Here is a 23,392-nt window from a genome sequence, read left to right on the forward strand (position 1 = left end):
TGCATTTTAACTGAGCCATCTAGAAAGGATCAAACCGGGGGCGATTTTCGCATGTTATGGACCCGAAAATCAGAAAATGAATGTAATGGACAAAATTTGTAATTTGACTATGTGTTTTGGACCAAAAGGGAGTTGTACTCTACTTTATAAATAGGCACATGAATATCGGACGTGTGTAATAATGAATGCTTGTATTGCAAAAGAATCTGATGTTTCAAAAAGGGATGTGTCATTCTCGTGACGGATAAGTACAAATAAGCTGATTCAAATCTTGATCAAGCTAACGGTATAAATCTACAAATAATAATAATTTAAATCTACAGGACTAATTTTCAATTAAAAGTAAAACTAGTTTTGAGATTAGAGTGATTAATCAGTAAGCAGTCCTTAGTATTTAAATGGGTCGGGTAAGGTCTAAGGCGTATTACGACATTAACGATAACTAAAAATGAAAACCTCCGTCATTACCGAGAACTTATATTCGAAAGTTGCCTTGCCAAATTTATAGTTGTGGCAATGTACTTAATTTAACAAATTTTGGTGGAGTATGAGATGAGTTTTAGGGGTTTTGATTTATCCAAAAAATGAAGAGCGGACTTTAAATTTAGTTTCTGAAAAATAGAATTTTATCACTAATGTATTTTGCAAGGATAGTAAAATTTAGGAAACCGTGACTGAGGGTGACTAGGGGTGAGATGCGAAAAAGGGAAACAAAAAAGTGTTGAACAGGCAGTTATATGATAAGTCAAATAATAATTCTTAGGATTAGTGTTCGAACAATATTAAATCAATCATTTTGAAATAAAGATGAAACTAAATCTTGGTTCATAGCACAACAGAAAAGAATGAAGCACTATGTATGAACACATAAGCTTCCGAGAGTTTATCAATAATAGAGAAATGCGTCCCCTCATCGGCACTCACCACACCACTTTTACTCAGCCCATTTGATTCTTAAAGTCTATTTTATTGACAAATTAATACTCCATCCGTCCGCCAATAGAAGTCTCATTTCTTTCCGGCACAGATTTTAAGAAATGTTTAGAAAAGTAGGTAGAAAAAAATTATTGGAATTTGGGTCCCGCTGTATATATTGAGTAGTTTTAAATGAAATGTGAGTAGAATGAATTAGTGAAATGTGAGATCATATTATCAGTTATAGTAAAGGTGAACTGAGATTTCTATTCGCGAACTAAAATGACAAAACGGGACCCCTATTCACGGGCGGAGGGAGTATTACAAAGAAAAATATCTACTTCTTGGTAATGAGTTATTAATGAATATGAACATATTTTTTACCATTATTTGAGATGGAGATACAAGGAGAATTCTAGAAAAGAAAAAAAACGACGTGCTTCAAGTGATTATTTTTATAAAATATAAATTATAATTTATATTATCGGAGATCGACAACCGTTTCATTTTCATCACTTTCACCTCGCCAAATTATTATCAATACCAAAGGATTTTCCAGTTGTTGTACTTCTTGTTTAACACTAGCATAAAAAAACCTATAAAAACTTTAGGTATGTTTAAAAGAAATTTCAGTTAAAATCTTGAGATCTTTTCAAAAGAAATTTATCCATCAATATAAAGGTCGAGGCATCACAATCAATATCTACAATATTGATAACATGATCGATTAATTAAATTTTTCACTACGAAGGATCGGTCGATTATATGGCTTTTCAGGAATATAAGAGCATCCACAATAGCGTCTAGCGCACCGCCTAGCCGAGCGCCGGCGCTAGGAGGTCTATTGCAACCGCCCAGCCATTTCCGGATTTAAAAACCGCCTAGCGCTCGGCGGTCCCGTGGCGCTAGGCGGTGCGCTGGGCGATCCGCTCGGCGCTAATACATGACATTCCAATTAATCATTATTACGACATATCTGAAACTTTGAATCATGAAAAACATAATACTCTTTGCATTATTCTGTCTCTTACTTTAGCATTTCTGCAATTTAATAATTTATTATTATCTTATTAAATCAATGTCGGACAAAAAGAATAGTACAATATGTTTTGTTAGGCTGGATGTTGAAATTAATAAGAAAGAATTTTACAAGACAAGCCCAAAACTAAAGCCTAGTGAGAAGCAAATGCAGACAGATGGGACGCAGGCTGATGGTGGCAGTTCTTCAGGGCCGGCAGTGGGGTGGGTCGATCCTAACTGATAAAACAGGTTTTAGGGGAATTGTTTCTCTCATTTTTTTGTTATTGAATATACTTATTTACACGCCTCTTTATAGGCATTGAAGAATATAATTACGGTAGGTCTAATTCCCTAAACCTAATTTCCTATACAAGGAAAAAGAATCATTATACAATCAATTACTAATCTTCCTACTAATTGTGATTGCAAGAAATCAGCCTCTTGATTCCATAGGATCTTCCTTCCAACACTCCCCCTCAAGTTAAGTGATGGGATTACCGATACTTAACTTGTCCAATACTGCTCGTAAAGAGTGAGAATTTATAGCCTTTGTCAAGATGTCCGCCAGTTGATCTTTGGACTTGACATAGGGCAGCTCTACCACTTTTGCATCAATCATGTCTTTTATGAAGTGTCGATCTACCTCTACATGCTTGGTTCGGTCATGTTGAACTGGATTTTCAGAGATATTAATGACAGCCTTGTTGTCACATAGCAACCGACACGGCTGAGTTGACTTAAGGTCAAGTTCTGTCATGAGTCTTCTGAGCCATAGTATTTCTGTCAATCTACTCTTGATTCCCCGGAATTCTGCCTAGACATTGGACAGTGCAACCACCTTCTGTTTCTTGCTTCTCCATGTCACCAAGTTACCTACTACAAAGGTAAAGTACCATATTGTTGACTTCCTAAGTATAACCATGTATCTCTAAGTGTCCGTGCTTTTTGAACAACACTCCATGACCCGGTGTACCCTTCAAGTATCGTATTATTCTCAACACTGCCTCCCAATGTTCTTCTTGTGGTGGATGCATGAACTGACTTACTACCCCAACAGCGTAAGCAAGGTCTGGCCTGGTGTGGGATAAGTAGATGAGTTTGCCAACTAACCATTGATACCTCCCTCGATCAGCGAGTTTAGCTCTCTCCCGAATCTGCAGCCCGTGATTCTGGACCATTGGAGTGTCTGCTGGCTTGCAATCTATCATTCCCGTCTCTGCTAGAATATCAAGTATATGCTTCCTCTGATTGATGAAGATCGCCTGTTTTGATCTAAGTACCTCTATGCCTAAGAAATACTTCAGGAGACCAGGATCTTTCATTTCAAACTCCTTGGACAGATTTTTCCTCAATTGATCTATTTCTTCTTCATCATCACCGATGATAATCATATCATCAACATAAATAATAAGACATGTAATCTTACCATTCTTCTTCTTGAGGAACAAAGTGTGATTTGAGTTGCTCTGACGGTAATCATACTTCTTCATTACTTCAGTAAACCTCCCGGACCATGCTCTAGGAGATTGCTTAAGGCCATATAGTGTCTTCTTGAGCTTGCAGACATCTCCGTCCTGGAGTTCTCCGCAGGTTTGGTCAGTTCTCCATGTAGGAAGTCATTTGTTACATCGAACTCATGCAAGGGCCAGTCCCAGTTGGCTGCTATCGAGAATAACACTCTTATTGTGTTGATCTTGGCAACCGGCGAGAAAGTCTTCTCATAGTCGACGCCATAAGTCTGGGTATATCATTTTGCCACCAGTCTCGCCTTATATCTATCCATAGATCCATCAGGTCTTCTCTTAATTATGAATACACATCTGCACCCCACTGTAGTAGCTCCTTTGGGTAGTTTGCTAACTTCCCAAGTTTTATTTTTCAACAAAGCATCCATCTCTACAAGCATAGCATCTCTCCAATGTTTAACTTTCCATGCCTCTTCTGCTATATAGGGAATTTCCTCCTCCTCGTAAAGGGCAGCAGCAAAGGCCATCGTCATCTTGGTTAAGTTCCCTTTCATAAAGTTTGCCACAGCATACTGACTCATCCTGCCTATTTTCTCCGGGGAGAATCTCTTCGCTGGGATTCCACGAGTACTTCGTGGTGGGAGTATATAGTGACCTGTGCTTTCATCTATAGTCGTATCTTCAATTTCTGTATCAACAAGGTCAGGACGAGTAGTATTTTCTTGAGGTGAGTCGGGAATTACCTCATGTGCCTCGGAGACTGGTTGAGGAGAGACACGGGGATGCGGTTGAGAGTACTCTGGTGCGGTTGGGACATGCTCAGTGGCAGTGCTAACCTTTTCTGTTGAGTCCTCGTTGGAGAGATTTGGCCCAGGCACAAACCAACTTAGGTAGTCCAATGTTTTGTTTTATTTTTATAAAAGTAATGGCATTTGAGTGTAAATTTGATGAATAACGAAGTTAAATTTTATGTCCAAATATGGTAGATTCTAAATGTGACTCTTAAATTAGGACGGATTTAAATGGCAAAATATGACTCTTAAATTAGGACAGAGGGAATAGTATTTTTTCTACAAGGAAAATATCAAAAACTAAACTATACCACAAAGTAAAAAAATCTCTTATGCTATTAAAACAATTGAGCAATACTCTTTAATTCATTGATACGTGGGGCAATACAATACATGAATTTTCTACTGTATATTAAATTGACAATTGCAAAAGACAATTTTACTAAAATAGCACATTTTTAAGTAAAATACTAAGGGTTAGTCACCCTCTATTTGATTTAAACCCATCACCAAAAATACTAATCAAACACACAAATTTGACAATAGGACATATCTGAGACTAAAATTCCCAGTTTGCCCTCCCTCTCTCTGTCTATCTTATTGAACAAAATTAGATGTAGATTTCTTAGACTTCTTGCTAGCATAAATCTTGGCATATACTGCTTTGGTTCTCACACACAGCAGCATATCAAGGCCAAATCCAATGACACACACAACCGCCATAACCACAAACACCAGCCGGTAGCAATGGGCGCCTATGCACGTGTTACCGCCTCCAGCCGTGCTAGTCGCCTGAGCGTCGTAGAGGAAGCCCGCGAGCAGGCCGGAGAAGAGGAAGGAGCCGAGTGGGAGGTTGAGAATGAGAATGTTGTAAATGAGGCCATAGTACTTTAGGCCGAAGAGCTCAGACGCTGTGGGGACTGACACGGCAAGGCGCACGCCGTAGCAGATTCCGACCACGATGGAGCCCACGTAGAGTGATCCTGGCATAGCCATGGCCATCACAACATATCCCACTGCCATTAGAATCTGTGAAGCTGCATTCCAAACAGGTCTAGGTGTCCCAGCCCTCCTACAATTATACATATTTTCATGAGTTACACCATTATGTATCATGACCAAACCACTCTTGCATTGATAGTATAAGATTAATTACTTTGATTATAGCATTTATTAACCCACTTGTTGTGACTACGATGAGTCTTTAACTCTCTATAATAGAACGAGACAGGATTAGGAAGTTTCGCCACCATTTACTTTAGTGGATCAAAAATTTATACATACTATAAAATACAAAGTTGGGTTGGAAAGAAAAAGTAGATCAATGTAGATTCAAGCTGTGCTTGAAGTGTACGATACGACCAGTAAGGGAGACTTTTGTATTTAACTTTACACAATTGATGCACTTTTAATGCCTTTAATGGTCAATGAATATTAATAATGTCTCGCAGGAGGCATATATGTGCCCAAAAAGTCCCTCAGTCCCACTATTAAACCGACTCAAATTTTTTTATCAAATTATAACACAATTTCTCATTTAAATATTTTTCAACTTACTTTATTCTCTGTATTAATTATTTGTATCGGTATATCGAAATTATGCGGAAAAGGAAGAACTTTTATAGTAAACTTAGCAAGTAAGCAAAAGCAAAGCAGACGTAATAGTGAAACATACTTGATGAAGTACTCGGAAACCGAGCCGGATAAGATCCGGCCGAAAAATCCCCAAATGCTGGTGAGTGAAACGAACATGGATACATCCGCATACCCGAGAGCCAGACCCATTTGCCCCATATTATTCATCACCGCTAGGCCCGTTCCAACTCCACACAAAAACGACCCGAATAAGATCCAGAAATCCACGGTTTGCAGCGCCTCCACAATTGTGTGCTCTTCTCCTATCACCGCCCGCTTCTTCTCCCCCGTACTAACCACTTCCACCTTCTTCTCCTCCGCCGCCGCCACCACGAGCGGCTCCGTCACAGTTCGCTCCACGTCCACGGCTTCGCTGCCCAAACGGATTAAATTTTTCACACTGAGGTAAATCGGGATCAAAAGAGGCGAGGCCAGTAGAACTAGGAGAACTCCGGCAAATAATTGCGAGAACAAGCGGCCGTGAGCGCCGGTAACGTCAAATGCGAGCAAGTAGAGAGCGATTACAATGGCGATTACGTTGATTATGCCGAAGAATTTCGTCTCTTCGCCCTCCTCCTCCGCGGATTGCGACGGCGGGATCTCGCGGAGGAAGAACATGGCGGCGAGGCAGACGATCAACGGAACGACAGTGAGCATCAGCAGAAACTTCGCCGGATCGTCGCCGAACAGCGCCGAGCAGACGTCGGTGAAGATGGCGGTGCTCAAACCGACGTAGCCTTTTAAAATCCCCGAAACAGGGCCCCGATTCTTCCGGAAATTCCGAATGCATGTTACCAAAATCGCGGTGTTCATCCAAGTAGTGCTGTTTCCACCCATACATAGAAAGATACACATCTGCAATTGAATCGATTGAGTAAATTCAGTCAGAATTTGGGGATTTTTGTGTAAATGTGAAATTAGGGCTGATTTGAACACTTACCACCCAGTAAGGGAGGGGTTGGATTCGGCCGCTAACAACGAGCCACTGGACGCCGTAGCCGACGAAGCCTTCGACGGAGCCAATGAGGAGGATGATAGAGGTGGGGAGGCGGTCGGAGGCGAGGCCGGCGAAGATGCCGAATGCTTTTCCGACGTCTTTGGCGACGGAGAGGCTGTTGAGCTGGAGCTGAGTGAGTCCCATGAGTGTTTTGAGGGCGTCGGAGTAATTAGAGAAGGTGTAATTGTTGCCGGAAATAGCTTGAACCCAGACGGCGGTAACAAGGCCGAGCCATTTCCCGGCCGAGGACGCCGGCGATAGTTTTACTCCCATGGCAGAATGTGGGAAATATTGTTTGGAAATGATAGAGAAATTTTTCGGGTGTTTGGGAATGTCGAGAGGTTTTGAAGCTTGAGAGTAGTTGTGACATATGAAATGTTTGGGTACCTTTATTTAAAGAGATTTTCCACTTTATTTCTATTCCCTTTTTTTTATTTTTTTCTAAGAGAATGCACCGCGGTGGACGGACGGCGTCCGTCCTTCAGCTGCACGGAAGACATCGTCTGCCGCTGGCACGGCGCTACTCGATGCATCGAGCACGTCCGTGCCAGCGAGCAGGTGACGTGGCGTGCTGCGATTGGGCAACGCATAGTCGTTGCCTTTGAATTTATTTTTTTTAAAATCGATTTTAATTTAAAAAACCGATAAAAAATAAAAAAATTTATTTTCCACTTCCCAAAAAATATATATCCATTTTTTACCATTTTCTACCAATTTTTTTTATTTTTTATTTATTTTTTCCCCCAAAAATACACATTTTCATCTATAAATACCCCCACTTTCACACACAAAAATTCACACCACATTCTCTCATTTCCATTCTCATCTACATTCTCTCATTTTCATTCCCATCTACATTCTCTCATCTCCATTCCCAATCTTTCTTCCACACAAACAACATAACAATGTCCGATCATGGCAATAACCCCTCGGACTCCCATGGTTGGAACCCCGAGTGGTTCGGTTCACAACCGTTTCCTAGTCCGGAAACGGAATATTCGGCCTCTCCTCAAACCAAAAGTTCGGGCGTTCCGGGTGGCTACCGGCCATACCCAATCGGTGACCAAGATGCCCCCGAAGGACGATACGGGTGGACACCCGAGCCTAGAGCGAGGTCGACCACCCCCTCCCAAACTCCGACTCCTCCTACTCGCGGTGTCCGCACACCGTACTCGCCGGCGGAGATGGAGCAATTGTTCAAGGCGTATTTGTCAATCTCCGAAGATCTGGAGGTTGGCACGAACCAATCCGGCGATCACTTTTGGTGGTGTATCTGTCACCGGTACAATGAAAACCGGGCGGAGGGAATAATCGAGCGCAACGCCATCTACTGAGCCAACGACGAAATTAACAAGTTCCAGGGGTATTACCTCCAGGAAGAGCGGTCGGCGGGGAGCGGCCGGAGCGAGGTCGACATCATCAGTTCCGCCATGTCGACCTACCAATCCATGAACTACAAGGCGTTCAAGTACCTCAACATTTGGCAGGAGACGCGATCGCATCTGAAGTATAGGGGAGGCGTAACATCCTCCTCTAGCAGCTCCTCCAAACGGTCAAGGTCGGTATCCCTATCCGACTCCAGCTCCGGCTCCGAAGACGTGGTTAGCCAACTCGCCGGAGCTAACTTGGGTAGCCCCGACGCCGGCCCGAGCGGTTTCCAACGCCGACCGCAAGGAAGGAAGAATGCGGCGGCCAACCGCCGTCGGGCCGCGACTCCATCCGGCGATGCTCCCGACCCCACTCTCTTTCCCGTTCCCTATGCACCACCTCCACCCCCCACCAACTCGTTGTGGACCCTTTTGGCCCAACTCAATATGGCCGATAGGTCAACTATGACCCCCTCGCAACTTCGATCGCACGAGGCCATGATATTGGGCCTCCAAAAATAATTGGGGGTAGTGCCGCCGGATGAGTAGTCTTCCACGGGGATATTTTTAGCTTTAATTATGTAATTTTTAATTTTTAGTATTTCAATTATGTAATTTTTAATTTTTAGTATTTTAATTATGTAATTTATAATTTTTAGGATTTTAATTATGTAATTTTTATATTTTAGGATTTTAATTATGTCTTTTTTATTTTATTTGTAATATTATTTGATTTTTTAATGAATTTTAATGTTATGGAAATGTTTTTATTTAAAATGAATTGTGCTCGTCCTTACGAAAGAGCACAGCTATGGGTGTTGTGCTCTTGCCTAAGAGCAGGCAGGAATAGTGGCCCCGGGCCCACAACCGTGCTCGTTGGCAAGAGCACGGTTGTGGGTGCTCTAACAATTTATACTAATAAATCGGAGTTGTACTACTACGCCGTACATGGTGGGTCAGCTGTTTTAGCAATAGATTTATCATTAAAAAATTAAAACAGGAAACATTTGACTAGTAATTTTATTTTATATTTTTTCTATTTTATTCTTTATTGATGGAATTTTCTATATGTGAACACATACTCCCTCCGTCCCGGACTACTCGCACATTTCCTTTTCGGCACGGAGATTAAGGAATGAGTGTATAGCAAAGTCAACAATTGCGGCTGTAGGTGATAATTTTTACTAAAAATGGTAAGAGTGCAAATAACTTGGGACGCCCAGAAAGGAAATAAGTGCAAGTAGTCCGGGACGGATGGAGTATTAGATTTTTATTCTGTAAACTACGTCTCAACGAAACTTAAACAATAAGAAATGGGATTGCATCATGAGAATGTCTGTGTGGGAGGTGGTAATGAAAAAAATAAGTATAACTTAATATGGGTCTAATTTTATTTATATGTGCGCGTATTTTTGCTTTTTTAGCTATAATAGTGTTTAAAAATAATCTTTTATTCGAGAAGTTTAGAAATGTCTTTGGAATCATCCTATTGATAAATTGAAATTTTCAACTTTAAGTCTAACGTTTACTTAACCCCTTTTCAAATTCTCAATTTTGATTGTAAAATTAGTTTATGTCTACTAGTATTTGAAAATAAACAGATACGACTTTTCAAAATATGATTGATTTGATAATTTTCTTAGGTTAATATTATATTTTCATTCAAGCGCCAAGCAAAAAAATACCACAAGTATTTTACAAACAATCAATTTTTCTTTTAGAGATTTTAGAAACAATCGTATAGAATTGAAGGTATTTATACATACGCGTAACGTATGTATATCGATCATCAACCAAATAAATATAGATTTATGTTGTCTCTTTCAAGTTTCAACGTATATACATATAAAGTTTATTCATCGTTCACATTATTTGGCAAGGAAATAGCAAGCACACTTAAAAATGTTTGGGTTCTTTAAATAAATTTGGAGACAGATTGTTTTTAGTGTCAAAACTCAAAATGCAACTTGCAAATACTGGTGGCGGACCACCTTAGGAGAAATCGTCGAGCTAAACTTTACCAGCCGTTGATAGTTGTATACTTCATGATTGCTATAAAAAAATAGCGTTAATATAACAAATAAATAATTGACATTTAAATCATAATTTTAGGTTCACATAGCGTAAAGAAAAATTATTGATGATCTTACCACAGCAAAGTGATAAGATCGAGTTATTATTGTGCGCATTGTGTCTATTTCAACAAGATATATAATTGTAAAGTAATTTACTATAGTACTACTATATATATTTTAAAATAAATTTATATATAATAATTTTATAATTTAAGATCTAATTTTTATTTATGTTTTGTGTTATTCAAAAGATTATTTCCTTTTTTCATTAACCTTTTTTAAAACAAATCATCATAAGATATAAAATTCAATACAGTAACAATGAAATCATTATCTTAATATATAAAAAAAGTTAGATCTTATTGACATGTGAATTACACATGAAACTATTCTAAGTACATGTTCTTAGTAATTATCATTATCTCTGATAATTTTTCTTTAGATGTCTCTCTCTAATTAATACATTTTCTACAATAAAACATAATTATCTCTAATTTACTATATCTTATACTTTATTCTCTGTTCATTCAACTTACAAAACAATATAAAATCATGTTCTGAATATAAACTGTTTCTCTTAGAATAGGACATAGAGAGTATTTTTTGCGTGCATTTTAAAAAGAAAATATCTTAGATCTCTATTTAAAAGATACATGCAATCACATTCAGGGTAATAAATTGTTTGTAAAGTTATGAACTTTCAGAATAGTTTGATTTTTCCCGTGAACTTTAAATATTACACGAAAAGTCATGAGCTTTACTGGATTGTGTAAATTTCTCATCCGACCCGACCCGACTCAGTAGATTTCTGACACAAACTTATCCTACGTGACGCGCCGGAGGCGTGACTTGGCAAATGACAAATTTAGGGTTCAATTCAAATTGTGGAATTAATGCTACTTTTATGCTGAATTCGATTTGTATTTTGAGATTTGTGCTACTTGTATGTTTGTGAAAAGTTCAGGCTCAAAGATTGCAAAGATAGAAGAGAATAATCAGAATTAGTGGAGTTTTGCCAAGTCACGCCTCCGGCACGCCATGTCGGATAAGTAATTGCGTAGGAAATCTATCGGGTCGGGTCGGATGCAAAATTTACACAGTCCGATAAAGTTCATCACTTTTTATGCAATATTTAAAATTCACAAGAAAAACCAAAAGTTAATGACTTTATAAGCAATTTGTATTAACATTTATATAGGAACAACTTTTTTTAACCCTTAAGGATATTTGTTCAGAGTATTTTACTATACATAAAATTTGTATACTTGATTATAGTATTAAATTTTGAGTGTCTCCGTTGATGCAATTCAATGTTAATATAGCATAATCGGAATATTCTTAGTAGGTTGATTAAGCATAAAATGTTGACATAAAGAAATTGGTTTAAAAAAAAAGAACTTGGAGGTGGACAAGATATAATGACAATGAGTTGATAAGACACTAGCCCTATTATGTGATATACGCTGTTTATCGCCTGTAATTATTTGATAGGACCCACAACTTATAAGAGAGTTCATTTTCAACAACTACGGCCACTTATGTAAAAAAAAAACTGTGGCCACTTGTGGTTGAATAGACATATCATCATTCAAAAATTATCTCTAACATTAAATGAAATGAAAAATACTCCTTGTTAAGAATAAGTTCTTCGGTCTAAAATAAAATAGAATAGTTTTATTATTTGAATCATCCATCAAAATTAAATTATGTAGTTAAATAGTGACGTGAATCTCATAATCTATTAACACTACTTCTAATATTTTTTTTATCTCTCTCTTTCATTACTAATTGTTAAAACCATGCTATTTACACAATTTATTCTATTTTTTTTGGACGAAAGGTGTATTACTGGCAGAGAGTATCTAATATGAAAAGTTAAAAGTATGCTAATGAGGGGCTAATTTGTTGTAGCTGGGAGTATAGAAGTTTTTGATGTGTTGCAAAATATTCAACTTATCAACAAGGTAGTGCAGAAGTAGTTTAATAAAAAGGTCAAGAAATCAACTTTTTAACAAAATTTTAACTAGTACGTTAATGTGTTGCAATAATCGGAGGGTCTAAAAATTTTAATTGTTAGCGATTAAGAATTTTTTATGCATAAAGTAGAGAGCTCCAAGCCATCAAAGCTGGCTAGCATAAAGTCCAAAATACACGAAGATAACCAAAAACCAGCTAAAAGAACATTCTACAATATGTGTACGGTATACTGTATACACAGGAATAGGGGATGTAATCAAATGCAAATTCTAAATATTGTACAAACTCCAAATTATGATCTGAACTGTTAGAAATTGTCAATAGATGATAAAATACCGGAAATAGAAAATGTCAACAGTATCAACGCTTGACACCGTGTTGACATTGTATTGACATTGTTTTGACATCAAAATCTTAAAATTTTACATTGTGTTGACATTGTGTTGAATGGAGTTTGTACAATATATAGAGTTTGCATTTTATCACTTTTCTTATACGTATGCGTATATAATATGGAAAGTGGAAGATCAAAGAATTGATCTGTATTGCAGTAGTATTAATTTTCTATTCAGATGGTTATAGGAGACGATTCTATAGAATTACAATGATCACAGAATAGAAAGTAACCTCTTAATTTATGTAATTCCTTGATTATTGCTTTAGATAATGTTCTTTGATTGCTGACACAAAGTCAGCTTGGGTGAAGTATAAAATAAACGATCTTAGTCTTATTATTATCTTTATAAGTAAGCATGTATTTTTGCCAACAAAAATATGTACAACACCAATAGAATTATGCAGGCACCTCTTAATAAACAAAACTATTGAAGATTATGTATATGTGATTTAATACGAAATGCCGTTTTACTTTAAAATAACCCCTACTAGAAAATCCACCTTTCATGGCACCTGAAACTGTCAACAAAAGTATATTATTATGGAACTTTATCTATTGTGGCGCGTTATTCAAGTGCAGCACAGGTAGATGTAAGGATAGGTTTAATGTAAGGATAGAATCTCCAAAACTGCACTTCAACATGTCGTGAGAAAGAACATGTAATGGCAATAGGAAGTGCCATATAATGTTCATCTAAACTACACTAATTTACTACACCTAAAAATTTGCAAAATAATCCTATAAATATTTGTTATTACAATTTTTCTCTGTTATATTATTTAATTTTTATTTCCACCTACAAATTTCTATAAATTATATTTCCATCCTTTAAATAACTATAAATTATATTTTCATCCATTACATATTTATTCCTTTTATTTTATAATATGTATATCTAAGTTTTCACTTCCAACATACATAAATCATAAGAACTTTTAATCATTCAACAAATATTTATATACAACTCATTTGAATAAAATACCAAATTTGAAAATACAGAAATCCAAGTGCCTATATGCTTCTACTAAAACACAATACTAATACTATATATTATATATTCCCAATCTATCCGGAGAGCTCAATTATTTGTAGATGCAATGGTTGTCTCTTTAGAGAATGAGCTGTGTGCCTCTTCTACCTGTACAAAAAGAAAAAAATATAGTATATATTAGCACTCCAAATAGTAGTATTATTCCAAGTTATATGTGAAATAAATTATGAATATGCACAAAATATCAAGTTCGTGTGCTCCCTCCCTGTAACAGTCACAAACACAAGCATATCCTTGGTTAAATAATCATCTTCCTTACAGTATAACATAAACTTACTCTCGTACCTTAAATGTAAGAATCTTAGGATTGGAAGACAACTAAGTTCTGCATTCAATGTCCCACAATCTGCCAATGTTGTTACTCTATTTCCCTGTTGTGCAGCAAGTTCATCACTCTGAAAAAAAATAGTATTACAACAAGGATACAATGGTGATTCTCAACTACAACATGCTTATCTCCATATAACCATTATACTGAAGTAACTGAAATAAACTAATTCATCAACTTCATTAACTTATTAAATACTGACTCCCCAATACATCCATGTTAACCTAATTTCATTCCCATAATTGTAAACACACTTCACAAAAAGAAAAAAGCCACATACTTCACTTTTTAGCTTTGTTCTCTCATCTGAACTAAACGTTTGGAACTAAGGAAATCTTTCTTCCTTCAGAGTCTTCCATAATATCAGCATTATCGATTGTCAAATCAGTCTACACAAATACACAAAACACCAAATTCCAATAGTAAAATTGAGATCACATCAACCAAAAGGTCAAATTTAGCAAACAACAATCAACACTGCAAAAAATATTACAAGAATATTCAGTAAGTATACTTACGTAGGGATGCCAGTACTATGTGTAGGGGTTGGCAGCGGAAGCGTGCATGAAATCGGATCACATAAAATTGATCTATTTAGCAGATTATTTAGACAAATTCTATTCGCGTAATTATCACATGTATCATGCTCATAACTTGAATTAAAACATGCTTTAGCATATAAAATCCCAAAAACATGCTCACTACGGAATTAGCCAATTTACCTCGATGATTCAATCAAGAATCGATGATGGCTTGCTCCGTCTCCACGTGAAGACCTTCAGTACTCGACCTCTGAAATTCTGACTGGTGTCCCGGACTGTATGCTGATATTTGTGTGGGAAAATCTCACCAGAATACTAGGACTCGAATAACGAAGACAGAACTCAGCTCACGAAGGGAACAATTGCAACCTTTCACGATAGGTAGTCTAGGTCTATCTGCGTTGTGAAATTCTTATTTTTTTTTTCTTTGTTCAGGACTGACCGCGTACCTTAAATTGAGCTTTCTTTGTTCAGGACTGACCGCGTACCTTAAATTTAGCGCAGCCCACAACCGGTCTACTAGAACAAAGACTTAGACTTGTGTTATGTTCGCTTATACATTTAAATATGCAATAAACATCCATTAATTGTAAAACATAATAACATTATGACAAAAATAATCTATTGCATTCATTGAAAAATAATTATTAGAAAGGTGATTTCTATTATACAAACCCTCACACTATGTTAATAGTTTCAGATCAAATCTGTCACCCAATATACAAGATAATGTAGCCGAATCTCAGCGAAAACCCAGCCGTCCAACCCAACCATCGTCAGGTTCTCCACAAACCAATCAACCTATTTAACATGCACATAAATCAAATTTCATCTATCCGATTATACAATTGTAGAGCCATTTTGTCATTTTTGAATATTAAATAAAAATGATGACTTTCAAATCTAGCATTCTCAAAATTAAAGAAAGATTAATCATGTTATTTCTAGAATCTTTAAAGAATTGGTAGGCAGAAACTACAATATATTTGGCAGTTCAGAGGAGAATTAAGGAGACAGCGGATCAGCTCGAGCGAGAACTGATGAAAAATACTAACCTTAAAATTAAGTTGAGTTTCCCTCTTGTGAAAGAAGTACCACCATTGATAACACATATCATTGCTGCTTCTACAGATTTTACACAAGTTATGATCGCAATGAAATTAGATAAGGAGAGAATTGATAAAAAAAAACACACACTAACTGACTAACCTAGTAACCAAGTTAGGGTTCCCTCTTGTGAAAGAAGAGGAGTGAGTAACAACAGCAAATTTTAATCCATCACTCTAAACTATCAATCTCTCTGGTTATTCTCACATCTCACAACCAGCTACTACTCATCAATTTTAACAATAAATATAGTATTGCTATAAAAGAACAATAAGTGGAGTACAAAATCCATGTTCAAGGGTAAGCTTTAGTACTATGCACTTGGGGAACCTGTAAACACAACCATGAATAGATGCACCTACAATCACAACCGTGGACATGGCTTATTGATTAGAGTAAATCATCTATCTCTGTTGATTAGTAGATACACACCTAACACAACCCAACTCCGACAAACTCACAATTTTACATCAACTCTCAACCTTTTTACACGAAGAATTGTAAAATACTAGTACTACTAAAATTTTCAATATATTAAGAATGCAAAACCTACAAATTCTGCACCCATACATATATTAGTATACTCCCTTTCAAATTATTCTTTAATTTCCACTTCTATTCATAGATATAGACAAATGAAGTCACTGCATCGGAAAAAATAATTCAATCGCAGCAATTTCCTTGCAAACAGATGACTAAGAAAATTCATAAACAAAGACGAATGATAATTTTCGTAAATGTGATATTTTTCGAATCATGTCAAAAAAATCGAACCTTGAATCCCCCAGAAGCTGCGAATACTCAAGAATTATATGTTGTGCAAATTTCTGCAACTGGCCGTGTAAATCAGTATCTTGATGAAATTGGGGATCAATCATCAATGGAATGAAAATTAGGATTTGGGGATTATTTGAAATCGAGGGCGGTAGAAGGTGAATTTGGGAGAGAGGGAAATTGAAATAGTTTACCGCTTCTTGTTTTACTTTGTTTATTTTAGTAATGGTTTTTTATCTTAAAATTTTAAGTTAAAAGTGTGGCTAAAAGGGTCTCATTGTGGCATTTATTTAAAACGTAGTAATATTGATTGAAATAAACGTAGTGAAACGCTGGTGTATTGATAAGCAATCTTTCATGGCAATGTTTGCAAAGTGTCAGTAGTAAAGTGTAGTAATAGGCAATTTTTCTAGTAGTGAACATTACATATAGTGTACATAAAAAAAATTAACAAATGGATGGGTTGTGTTTTGCGAAACTTTCTACAGTATTATTGAGAATATTTAATCCTTACCTTATTTATAAAATGTTAGCACGTATTCTATAGTTATAATAATATTTTATGATAATACAATTACCAGCACTTAGTCGCCCTATGAAATGTTTTATGGAGTACTAAATTCTTTCACTTTTACTTAAACTTTTCACTTTGCACCAAAATAAGATTAAAAATTCATGTTCAATTGAAACCTTAAAATAAGCAAAATTGCTCATGTTAATAGTATTTCCGCCGTCTCATAATAGATGTCACACTTTCCTTTTTAGTTTGTCTCACAAAAGATATCATATTTCATCTTTTGGAAAAGTTCCTTCTCATATCAATTATAAAATTATATTTTCTCTCACTACTTAACACACAAAATAACGATCTCATAAAATCTTGTGTTATCTTTAAAGCGTGACATCTCCTATGGAATGGAAGGAGCAGTACGCAATAATAATAAACAAAAAGAACGGCTGCTGCTTATCGCAAAGGTTATCAGATTTGCAGACCACAAATAAAAGGACAGAAAAAGGCTTGATATGATAAGGATATTTCGGCTACATCTCACAGACATATTACTTTTTCAAAATCAAATTTTTCGACAAATCCAAACTGTACGTTTCACAAATTAAAGTCGTTTTATTAATCATTTTTGTTGCAATATTATTGTGCTAGCACATATCATCTGTATCTCATCCATTGCAAGCATAATTGAACCAATTTGATGATTTCACAAACAATAAATAGATATGTGGGTGGTGGGAGGAGGGGGGGAGGATAGCTTTTTTTAAAAACTATTTTAATATTGAGCTTAAAGTAAGGAAATAATATCCCTCAAAGAAAAGGGAAATATTATTTCCGCGGTTTAAAGCCGGCCAGATGGCCCCGACGGCTTCATGACTGTAATAGTAAAGTCATTTTATTATATTTAATTATTTAGTTTAATTTTATAAATTTTAAAATTCAAATAAAATAACATGAGTATAAAATTAAGTGTAATAAAAATAGTAATGAAATTGAAAAGTTGAGTTGTGATTGCAAGAAAGTGGAATTGGGTGATCCTTCAGACTCATTCACAGTGGGGCGGACGATAATCCACCACTATAGCCATGCGGACGATAGAACATCCATCGTCCGCGGACGATGGGCCTTCAACCACGCATCGTCCGCGGTATCGTCTGTCCCACTGCGGGCGACACGGACGCGGCAAGGCGTTTTCCTTTTTTTTATTTTTTAATTCTTCAAAATTTATATATATACACCATTTTATACTTCCTTTCACTCTTCCATTCACTCTTAGTCTCTATCTCATTCTCTATTCTCTATCTCACTCTTCCATACGCCACAATGAATCCCGGTGATTACCCAAGTCCGAATAGTCCGATGTTCGGTGGTGGTGCACGGTGGCCGGGTACAGACCCTGATGAATACCGGCCCTTCGACTCAAACACCCAGTATGATCCCGATTTCAGCACGGATTCGTACGGGTTGTCAGACATGGAGCCGTCTCCCACCCGCGGCCCCGCCCCACCCCGCCGCGCCTCTGGCTTCGCCGCCCCCCCCGCTTCGAGCTCCGCCACCAAGAAGAAGCGAAACAGGCAAAGGACCCAGAAGTTTCTGCTTCCGGAGAAGAATGAAGAGTTCGCCCTATGAAGGAAGAACTACAACTCAGATGAAACCATCGTCTTGAAGAGGTGTTGGATTGATATTTCATAGGACCCGGTGTTTGCCAACAACCAAAAGCATATCGCGTACTGGGAGCGCATCGTTGATCGCTGCAATGAGGCCAAGCCGCCGGCCGCCTACAAGCGCCATAGGGAGCAGCTCCGCAAGCACTGGGATCAAGTGAAGAAGCAAGTCAATTTGTTCTCGTCGGAGTACGAGAAGTGCTTGAGGGGGAAGGGCAGCGGTGAGAGTTTGACGGATGTCCGCGATAAATCGGTTGCGTAGTACATTTCATTGTACGGCGATTTTAAGCATTACAACTTCTGGGTCCTCTTGAAGGACAAGCATAAGTTCCGAGGGATTCTGCCTGTATCGGTTGCGGCGAAGAAGGCGGAGAAAACCGCCGCCGGTGATTATACGAGTAGCGACAGCGGCACACCTCCGATGGACCTCAACCAGCCGATGTACGAGGATGAGAGTTCTGGCACACCGATGTCCTCCCAGTGTCCCATTGGCAGCAAGGCGAAGGCGACATCCTCACAGGCCCCGGCCTCGACCCCGGCCCCGATCGCGACCCCGACCTTAGCCCCGACTTCGGCTGTGGGACATGCCTACGCGGAGTTGGTGGCGGCCGCCAACCGAAGGACGTTGTTGGACACGCACCACGCCCTCATGCAGTGCGAGGACACGGGCAAAGGCGAATACCTCAAGTGGATGGTCGATGATCTGCGCCGCAAGCTAGGAATGATGTAGAGCTTCCTATTATCTGTAGTGAACTTGTTTTTTAATTTCTAACTCTTGTAACTTTTTTTTTAATTAGTAATGTAGGATTTGCCTTTCATCGTGGTGCTTTTTTTTTATAATTTTGCATGACATATTTGAAAACATAAAAAATTAATTAACAAAATAGTAGTTAAAACTATAAGGCGGACTTTATGGCGTCCCACTGCAGGTGGAAAGGTAGGAGGATATAACAATGATGTGACGGACTATATGGCGCCCCATTGTGGATGCTCTTGGTAGAAGTTGTCGATGAAATGAGATTGATTTAAGTCCTATTATTATGTTATACTACGGTGATTTTAAGTTTCTTATTGTGTTATAGTATGAAATTGGAGTTTATTTCATAATAATTGTGTTATACTATTAAACAATAGTACTCCCTCCGTTTCTTTATAGTTGAGGCAAAACTTTTCGGCACGTAGTTTAAGAAATGGATGTTGAATGTGTTAAATAAATAGATAAAAAGTAAGAGAAGGAAAAAAGTAGAGAGAGTAATGTAGAAAGTGAATAAAGTAGAGAGAATACAGTAAGAAAGAGTAAAGTAGGAAAGAGAAAAAAGTTACTATATAGAGAAATAACTCAACTATGAGGAAACTTCCCAAAATGGAAAAATGACTCATCTATAGAGAAACGGAGGGAGTACTACTCATCTAGGCGACGTGGCGCGACCCGGCGTCGTCATGCTGACGCAATAAATTAATTTTTTTAAAAAAATATCGAATTTTAAAAAAAAACTTTTTATTTATAAAAATTGTTTTATATTTAAAAACAATTTTTACAAATAAACAAATACAAGAAATTCGTAATAGCTCACATATATTTGATGGGCTTGCGAATTTATGAAACTCATTCTTGGTTGCTTCTCTTTTATAGAGACAACCTTGAATGTTTTATGTTCTACTTTCGATGTGGGACAAAGTCATTCATGGTTGCTTCTCTTTTATAGAGACAACCTTGAATGTTTTATGTTCCACTTTCGATGTGGGACAATGTCATTCTTGGTTTCTTCTCTTTTATAAAGAAAACCTTGAATGTTTTACGTTTCACTTTCGATGTGGGACAAAGTCATTCTTGGTTGCTTCTCTTTTATAGAGACAACCTTGAATGTTTTATGTTTCACTTTCGATGTGGGAAAAAGTTATTCTTGGTTGCTTCTCTTTTATAGAGACAACCTTGAATGTTTTATGTTTCACTTTTGATGTGGGACAAAGTCATTCTTGGTTGCTTCTCTTTTATATAGACAACCTTGAATGTTTTATGTTCCACTTTCGATGTGGGATAAAATTATTCTTGGTTGTTCTTATTTTATATAGACATCCTTGAATGTTTTATGTTTCACTTTTGATGTGGGACAAAATCATTCTTGGTTGTTTCTCTTTTATAGAGACATCCAAGAATGATTTTGTCCCACATCGAAAGTGAAACATAAAACATTCAAGGATGTCCATATAAAATTGTATTTTAAATTATGTCATTTTTATTTTTTAAAGATTTTAATTATGTTTTTTTTGTAAATTTTAAGTTGTATTTTTATTTTATGCTGTAATGTTATTTTAATTTTAATGAAGTGTGTTTGTTTTAATTGAATTGTGTTCGAAAAAAAATAAAAAATGAAATTGAATTAATAGTAATTTAAGGGACGGAATAAGGGACGGTTAAGGGACGGAGCGTTGCAGGTTCCGTCTCTTAATTAAGGGATGGAGAAATAAAGTATAGTGAGACCCTCAAATAGTAGTTTAAGATATGGTTAAGGGTCGGTTAAGAGACGATGGGGGAACAGCACAGTGGATGATGCTCTTAGGTTAACTAAGTAAAGAAATCATAGTATGGTTTTGTCGTGTATGTGCAGATTACATCGTTTTCAGTTTTCACGCTTTTCTCCTAACAGCAAGTTGCGTCCAGCTTGCTATTTTCTGGGAAAACGCCAATTCAATTGTACTTTTGATGTGATTTGAATTTGAAAACGTTTTTTTTTGTTTTGTTTATGTAAAAATAAAATAAAATAAAATAAAATAAACAAAGTTGGCTGTTCAAATCTGCCAAATTATAACTGTTGGAAGGAAGATCCCCAGAATATCCTGCACAATTGAAGCAAGGATTACATAGAATCAAGGGAGAAGATTGGGGGAAATCAATCACACCAATTAGGGATATTATACACGGTTCTACCATAATTAAACTTACCTTGTATAGCTCTCATTAGGCCTATATTAACAGTGTACCAAGTTAGTGTAAACATATAAGAATTATCCCTAATACTCAATTTCTACATGGCATCCGAGCAGGGGCTCAGGAAATTATCATCATAGCCCAAACCTATACCTTTCTCGACCAAGAAGGCGAGAACAATAACCAGCCAAAAATGTCAGAAGGCAAACCAGAGACGGTCGAACCAGTGGCCGAGAAAATAAGATCAAGCAAGAGTGTTACCGTAGCCTTCAAACTAAACGGCTCAAACTATGCATTATGGGCGCGTTTAATGAAGGTATCCATAGGCGGCCGAGGAGTCTACCGCCATATATCCGGTGTCCCACCTCCACCACAGCCGGGGGAGAAAGGGTATACCGATTGGGAGGAGATAGACTTGATAGTCTTCTCCTGGATTATCGACAATATGGAAACCAACATCATCGCCGACTTTGCGCATCACCAAACGGCGAAAGCACTATGGGACACGTTAGCCGTAACTTTTGCAAGTTCGGCAGATTCGTATCTCATATACGACCTGCGAGACAAGGCGAGCAGAGTTATACAAGGAGAATCAACATTGGAAGCATACTGGAGTAGACTCCACGGATTGTGGATCGACATTGATCGATGCCCACACAAAACAGTGAATTGCTGCGATAAAGGGATAGCACAGTACCGAGACATCAAGGCCGAATTGAGATTGTTCAAATTTCTTACCGGATTAAACGAGAAATACGACTGGATCCGACGGGAGATCCTCAAAGAGGATCCCTACCCCTCAGCCGACGTAGCGTACAGATGGGTGAAACGGGAGGCAGCTCGACTCAAGATCATGTCGCCGGCGTCCGAATCGACCTCCATCGCTGTCGGGAGCGAGACATCATCGGGGGTCGGATTTGGGTTCGGGGCACGCGAATACCGCCCACCACAGAACAGAGGACAACCACCTACGCAACGCAACACCACCAGCCGCCGGGGAAACAATCGTCCGGACAAATCCAAACTTTGGTGCTCCCACTGTGGAATGCAAAAACACACAAAGGAGACTTGCTTCCAATTAGTGGGATATCCAGAGTGGTGGGAAGAGGAGAAGGCCGGAAAGGCGAAGGTCGCTATCGGGACAAACAACGGAGGCCGAAATCAGACAGAAGGGGGGCGAGAGGCAACAGCCTTTCAAGAAAGGAAAACCGATACCGGAGGTCTCCTAACCGACGGCGGCGGACGCAGCGAGAGCAGCGGTAGTGGAGGGAAACCAGCCGAGGCGATGATCGCCTCATTCAGGCTAGACGGCGGGGAGACAGGAGGTAAAGGGTTAGGGTTTGCAAGCCCTAACCCTATTAAACTCGATTCTGCTATTAAGTCCCCAAGTTTTAGAAAATTCGAAATTCAACCCCACTTCAGAAAATATACCATTATTGAACCCCAGCATGTTGATAATTATAAACTTGACCCCCAGCCTGTTAGTAATTGCATAAGTAACCCCATTGTTTGCAAAAATTCATTTGCACCCCTGGAAAATCTTTCATATGCTTTTGAAGCCCGGGATGGGGAAATTAGTAACGCGACAGGGTGGATTTTTGACTGTGGGGCAACCGACACTATGTCATATGATAGGAATGATTTTTTAGAAATCCATAAAACACCCAAATCACATATTAAGACTGCAAATGGAGGGGTAACACCAGTGGAAGGGGCAGGAACTATAGAAATCTTTCCTAACGTGCATATTCCCAATTGCCTCTACGTGCCTAAATTGTCTCAGAAATTGATGTCGATAAGTCATGTAACTAAGGATTTAAACTGCTCACTCCTGATGCATCCAAACTTC

At 37.9% G+C, this 23,392-nt stretch overlaps 1 protein-coding gene and 1 long non-coding RNA gene across 3 annotated transcripts; both read right to left on the reverse strand.

Moving 5' to 3' along the window:
• Nucleotides 1-4,530: 4,530 nt before the first annotated feature.
• LOC121763514 (protein NUCLEAR FUSION DEFECTIVE 4-like) lies at nt 4,531-7,186 on the reverse strand. The gene is made up of 3 exons (XM_042159540.1): nt 6,768-7,186; nt 5,868-6,682; nt 4,531-5,264 (listed from the first exon to the last, which is right to left on the reverse strand). Exons 1-3 carry the CDS (start codon nt 7,095-7,097, stop codon nt 4,790-4,792), a joined length of 1,620 nt encoding a protein of 539 aa, XP_042015474.1. The 5' UTR covers nt 7,098-7,186; the 3' UTR covers nt 4,531-4,789.
• A 6,369-nt stretch (nt 7,187-13,555) lies between these two features.
• LOC121763795 lies at nt 13,556-14,803 on the reverse strand. Of its 2 annotated transcripts, XR_006042498.1 has the most exons (4): nt 14,742-14,803; nt 14,300-14,408; nt 13,977-14,086; nt 13,556-13,778 (listed from the first exon to the last, which is right to left on the reverse strand). It is a non-coding gene; the product is annotated as an uncharacterized LOC121763795 (long non-coding RNA). The 2 variants fall into 2 exon arrangements; XR_006042497.1 differs by lacking the exon at nt 14,742-14,803 and having other exon boundaries at nt 14,300-14,685.
• Nucleotides 14,804-23,392: the final 8,589 nt, after the last annotated feature.

Source organism: Salvia splendens, chromosome 14 (assembly GCF_004379255.2).
Source record: "Salvia splendens isolate huo1 chromosome 14, SspV2, whole genome shotgun sequence".
Lineage (NCBI taxonomy): Eukaryota > Viridiplantae > Streptophyta > Magnoliopsida > Lamiales > Lamiaceae > Salvia > Salvia splendens.